We start from the raw sequence: 6572 nt of genomic DNA, 5'->3' as shown, positions 1-6572 counted from the left end.
GTGCCATCACGATTTCGCTTTCGCTTGCTCCAACAGGTCTTCGCAAGCCGAGTTTCGTGTCCAATGAAGGAGACAACGTTGGCATGGATGCCAGTCGTCGAATTTAGTTCAATTTCAATTTCACTTGCCTCAACAGGTCTTTGCAAGCGGAGTTTAGTGTCCAATGAAGGAAAGGTACGCATAAGTGGGCTGGCTACACCCCAGGCAGAGGCCTTGGATTATGGTCTCACTTGGCTTGCCAGGTCTTCTCATGCACAGCATATTTCCAAAGGTCTCGGTCAGAAGTCATCGCCTCGGTGAGGCCCTTACCCATCTTTATAACTTTTCCTAAAGAATACCTATTCAGGTAATATTAGCAACATTTTACATAAAGATTCGCATTTGTCTTTTGTTCATGTGTCCATTGTTTTGTTGATTTATAACATGTTTGTAAACAAATGGTGTCGGAAGCAAAACATGACCAGATTGTCGCTTTGAAAACAGCTGGAGTGAGCAGCAAGGACATAACAAGACTGTGCGCCGTAAAACAGTGTTCATCATCATCATCATCATCATCATTGTTGTTTAACGTCCGCTTTCCATGCTAGCATGGGTTGGACGATTTGACTACACCAGGCTCCAATTGATTTGGCAGAGTTTCTACAGCTGGATGCCCTTCCTAATGCCAACCATTCCAAGAGTGTAGTGGGTGCTTTTACGTGCCACCGGCATGAAGGCCAGTCAGGCGGTACTGGCAATGGCCATGCTCAAAATGGTGTATTTTATGTGCCACCTGCACAGGAGCCAGTTCCGCGGCACCTGGAAATGATACATGGCGTCTGCTACTACCTCTAGCAAGCCAATTCCTGGTAATAAACAATCAATTCATACCAAACAAACTGTTGAAGCTGTGAAGAAGCAAATAAACCAAAATCCCTACAAGAGGCCAAGAAAAACTGCAAAAGCTCTTCATATTTTGAAATGATCAATGCACAAGATTTTTAAAGTGGATTTAAAGCTAACTGCATACAAGAAACAATCCTGGCAAGTTAATTTCAGCAGCTTCCAAGAAGAAATGGCTCAGCAGGGAAAAAAAACCATGTTAGCTGAGATGAAGCATGCCGCTAACAAAGTGTTGATTTTGTCCAATGAGATCTTCACCGAGCTAAGTAAAAGCATGGTTGCCCTCACTTACAGGCTTTGTCTCCTGCGACCTTCTTCAGCTGAGCATCCCTAATCTTGCAGGTTTGTAGGTGCTGGTGCCACGTAAAATGTACTCGTGCCGGTGTTGTGTAAAAATACCCAGTACATTCTGTTAGGTGGTTGGCGTTAGGAAGGGCATCCAGCCATAGGAACCATGCCAAAACAGACATGGAGCCTGAACAAACCCTTAGCTGGTCAGCTCCTGTCAAACCGTCCAACCCCTGCCAGCATGGAAAGCAGATATTAAATGGTGATTATTATTATATATATATATACACACACATGCATACATATGCATATTCATATATATATATATCACTTGATCGACCAGACTATCAGCTGTTACCCTCCATTGCTGGTCACAATGCACTTCACATTGTTTTAGCCTTCGAATGATGCCACCCCACTGGGCCTAGGCAAGCAAACCAACAATCCCCCTGCTTAGAAAGCTGTTTCATTGCAGAGAGATCCATCCATAGCCAACAGGAGCAATGTGAAGTGAAGAGTTTTACTCAAGAACACAACACATCACTTGGTCTGGGAATCAAACCCATGATCTAGCAATTGTGAGTGCAACACCCTAACCACCTGACTGGCACCCGTGCTGGTGGCACATAAAAAGCACCATCCGTGTGTGGTCAATGCCAGTGCTGGCTGACTGGCTCCCATGCTGGTGGCATGTAAAAAGCACCCACTACACTCTCAGAGTGGCTGGTGTTAGGAAGAGCATCCAGTTGTAGAAACACTGCCAGATCAGATTGAAGCCTGGTGCAGCCATCTTGCTCACCAGTCCCCAGCCAAACCGGCCAACCCATGCCAGCATGGAAAATGGACGTTAAACGATGATGATGATGATGATGATGAATCCAGGAAAATTCATTAACAGGTGGTAAACTGCACATCTTACCTGTAGCAATTAAGGTGTGGCACCCTCCACAAGCCACTAGGGACACTTTCTCATGTTTCAGTGCTGACAAAAGTAATTAAAATAAAAGATAAGAACAGGCGTGAAGAAATGTTTGGTGCTGTGTAAGAAACGGTAAAAGGGTTGGGGTGAGAGATGTTATGAGGGGGGAGGGGCATCCTTTCTTACCTCTGTATCAACATAGTAGAAAGAAACAGTAAAAAACTATAAAGATGGTGGTGGCGGTGGCAGTGATGACAATGACAATGATGATGATGATGAAAAATGGTGCCGTGTTCTCTTTCACTGATTTTTGATGCTCAAGACAATCATTTAGTTGTAATTCAATCCATCTGGAGAATATGGCATCAAGTTTTAAGAGATTCCTGATTAAATCTAAATCCCATGAGATCTCTTTTAACCCAAACCACCTCCACCCATCTTACTATCTGTGAACAGAAGACATTCTGTGCCACCTTTAGTGACCCATGGCACAGTGGTAGAGTGAGAGAGTGAGGAAAGAGAGAGAGAGAGAGAGAGAGAGAGAGAGAGAGAGAGAGAGAGAGGGAGAGAGAGAGAGAGAGAGAGTGTGTGAAGGGGAGATGAATAATAAGAATATTGGAAATAAAGGTAGGGGTCATAAACAAAGAGAGATCACTGATAAAGGGATAAGAGGAGGTGGGTGAGTGATGGAGTGTTAGTGGGAGGAGAGGTCTTCAAAGGAACCAATGATATAAACTCAATGACCTTTGGAAATGACCTTTGGCATTATGTCGTACTTGAGAAGATCTGTCAAGCCAAGCAAAATTGCAGTTGTGGCAGATACCAGTGTCACGCGAATGGCACCTGTGCTGGTGACACATAAAAGGCACTCAGTACACTCTGTGGAGTGGTCAGCATTTGGAAGGGCATCCAGCTGTAGAAACCAAGCCAAAATAGATCAATGGAGCCTGGTGCAGCTCTCTGTCAAACTGTCTAACCCATGCCAGCATGGAAAACAGATGTTAAATGATGATGATAATGATCATGATGAAGCACAGGTGCTTTTTCTGTGGCACTGAAACAAGACTCTTGTAGGCCAATCCTCTTCTCCAAGGGGTGGGGCAGCCTTAACATTACTATTGTGGAGGATGAGTCTTCTGCATTTCAGCAAAGCACCAGGTATCTCAGTCCTTTGCCATTCCTTTTGTAAGGCTCAGTGTTTTGAGATTGACTTTCAATACATTCCAAGTTCAAATCCCACCAAAGTTTCACGTGCTTTTCATCTGCCCAGGGTCAATACCAGTTGAATATTTGTGTTGATACCATCAACAGCAGGTTGATGCATGTAACCTGTGCACGGGGGCCAGGTCAGCTGTTTGGTTATCGAACAACTGCCAAATGCTGTACCCTACTCCATCTACAGACATTATATTGCACATTACATGCAAGATATGCACCATATGATATTGTGCCATCTGGAAACATGAAATAGATGTTGGAGCTCACAGAAGAGACAACACAGGATCTTGATTCAAATTGCCGACCTAGCTGACCCTCATTACTACCAAAACAACTTTAATGAAGGAGAAAGTTCATGAAATGAAAGACTTCAGTTTGCCCCATCAACAATGGCAATATTATTATTATTATTATTATTATTATTATTATTATTATTATTATTATTATTATTATTATTATTATTATTTAAGGCGGTGAGCTGGGAGAATCGTTAGCATGCTGGATGAAATGCTTAGCAGTGTTTCGCCCATTGCTATGTCATGAGTTCAAATTCCACCCAGGTCAACTTTGCCTTTCATCCTTTCAGTGTTGGTCATATAAGAAGCAGCTGGACACTGGGGTCAATGTACTCAACCAGTCCCCTCCCCAACAAATTTCAGGCCTTGTGTCTACAGTAGAATGGATTATTAGAGAAGAATATAAAGAAAATTCTGAGATTCTCTACCAGCCCACTCTTCTCCCACATACAGAAAATAAGCAAATTATTTAATTGGAATCAAATCAGACACTTCACCTTTGATACAGCTTGGCTTGTCCACATGCCGGCTGTGTCCAAGACCTAACTGACCCCAATCATTTGGACCAAACATAAAAATTCGACCACTTTCTGAAAATCAAGAAAATCAAGTCAAATTCTTGCATACCAAAGATATAAACATAATTATTAATTATCATTAATGAATAAATAAAGAAACAATTTAAGGACATTTGTTAAATAAAACAAGACATTTATCTTACATAACGAGATATTTTAAAATATAAAGAAAAATTCCTTATCAAACAGGAACTGGTAATTGTAGCAGATTGGAAATTTCCCAGAATTATCCAAAGTTCCCTGTGTGTGTTGCTATCTCTTTGTCAGGGTTAATGAAGGCTTTGCAAGGACTGTAGTAGAGAGAACAGACCATTGTGTTGGTTTGTTCTGCACCAAGTTGCCAACACTTCCGAGTGATCCTCTCTGCTAGAAATGTAGTGACCCACTGGAAACGAACACTTATTTGGGTTAAGAAAAAAAAAAACAACTCAAGTATTGCAAACCATACAATTTCTTTTTAATATTTCAATTAAAAAAAAAAAATGATGAGGTGCTCATGAAATTTTTACCTGTAACTAAAGCAGTGTGTTGGTCTCCACAGGCCAACTGCAGAATCGGATCATTGCGAACCCAGAATCTGCTAGGGATATTATCAGCAAACCTAGACCGTCCAAATGTGAACACGGCACCAGTCTCTGGAAGAAATCAATGGAAAAATATTAAGATATAGTAATCAGTGATCTATATTAATACATTTCTTCTTTCTTTTTCTCTTTTTTTAGTTTTGAGAAAAGGTGTGTGTGTGTGTGTGTGTAGTTTTTTTGTTTAAGTCTTTACAACAGAACGTAGAACTGCTTCTTATAACGTTTCTGACAACAGACTCTTGGTCAAAGTGAAGTTTTCACTCACAAATGTGGTAGGGGTCTTTTTAAAATTTTTTTCCTCTCTTTTTCACTCACTTTACACCTTATTCACAGCTCTGAACCAAAAATCTCAGACATCTACAAAGAAAGCAGTAAACTTTGACAAATCTTTTCATTCTTTACTCTTTCATTTTTTTCTCACTCCACAATTTCATGTTCTTAGCATTTTTAGTCTTCTACGAAAGCAAAAGTAAAGAAAAATTCTTTCTCTCTTTTTATAAAACTTGCACTCACACACACACATCTATACATGTATGTATGTACATGGGTCTATGTGCAAATGTATCACTTTGTCTTGATATGTGTGTGTGTGTATGTATGAGGAGGGAGAAAACTGACAGACAGACATGTCCTGTCCCTATTTGTAGAATGCTATTTTATGATCTTTATTATTTGCTTGTTTAGACAATCAGCAGCCATTGGTATTGTTGTCGAGCATCAGATCAGCTTTGATTGAAAACACTTGTGATAAAAGCATTCCAACTATGACCATCCCATCTTTTTTCAGACATCAACTGCCTATTACTACATTATCAATGTAGTTGATACTGTAGTAATAGATTGTCAAATACTGTCATCTCTGTATCGCCAGTCATCACTCCCACTCCGCTGCGCCACTGTCAATCAGCATCCATTCTGCCTTCTTATCATCATTCCCCCATAAATATTTAACCCCCCCCCCCCACCACCCTTTTGTTTACCATTCACTAGTTCATCCTTTCTCTCTATTTTTTAAAATTCTTTTACTTGTTTCAGTCATTTGACTGTGGCCATGCTGGAGCACTGCCTTTAGTTGAACAAATCGACCCCAGGACTTATTCTTTGTAAGCCTAGTACTTATTCTATCAGTTTTTTTTTGCCGAACCACTAAGTTACAGGGATGTAAGCACACCAATATCGGTTGTCAAGAAATGGTATCGGGGCAAACACAGACACACAAACATATACACACACACACATATATATAGTTGGAATTTACAAAAAAACAAAAGACGAAGACAGGTGTGTAAACACCAAACAGGTGTATTAGTTTAACATTTGGGAAGTTGAGAAAGTCTTTTATGTTTCGAGCCTACGTTGACGGGCTTCTTTCAGTTTCCATCTACCAAATCTACTCACAAGGCTTAGGTCGGCCCGAGACTATAGTAGGAGACACTCGGCTACCAAAGACAGCGTGTTTATTGATCTGATCATTTGGTCAGGTCAACAGAGGTCAATGTCTCAACAACACACACACTTGTTGTTTGTTTAGATTCAGATATTTAATAAACGTATCTCTTTGTATTGCATAAAAACAGTTCTGTTCTGTCTTTGATGTTAATCCATCAACTCACAAAGCTTAGGTTGGCCCGAGACTATAGTAGAAGACACTTGGCCAAGGTGCCCCGCAGTGGGACGGAACCCGAAACCATGTGGTTGGGAAGCAGGCTTTTTATCTCATCAAATTTGCCATAAAGGCATTACAAAGATAGAAGCAAGTGTGGGCTGGACAACAACACAAATGAGATGAATGATGAGCAAAATAATG

The 6572-nt window shown here is 40.8% G+C and overlaps 1 protein-coding gene across 4 annotated transcripts in view; it reads right to left on the bottom strand.

Moving 5' to 3' along the window:
* Nucleotides 1-6572, bottom strand: part of LOC106879913 (X-linked retinitis pigmentosa GTPase regulator) — a 57500-nt gene that overhangs the window by 37097 nt on the left and 13831 nt on the right. For all 4 annotated transcript variants that reach the window (XM_052965824.1, XM_014929662.2, XM_052965826.1 and 1 more), the window contains exons 2-4: nucleotides 4691-4816; nucleotides 4101-4193; nucleotides 2090-2152 (exon numbers count right to left, since the gene is read on the bottom strand). In XM_052965824.1, the coding sequence (XP_052821784.1) occupies nucleotides 2090-2152; nucleotides 4101-4193; nucleotides 4691-4816 (282 nt within the window). The remainder of the gene's footprint in view (nucleotides 1-2089; nucleotides 2153-4100; nucleotides 4194-4690; nucleotides 4817-6572) is intronic.

This window comes from Octopus bimaculoides, chromosome 2 (genome assembly GCF_001194135.2).
Source record: "Octopus bimaculoides isolate UCB-OBI-ISO-001 chromosome 2, ASM119413v2, whole genome shotgun sequence".
NCBI classification, from domain to species: Eukaryota; Metazoa; Mollusca; class Cephalopoda; order Octopoda; family Octopodidae; genus Octopus; species Octopus bimaculoides.
Note: the sequence above shows the minus strand (reverse complement) of the source record. Positions and strands in the feature narration are given on the sequence as shown.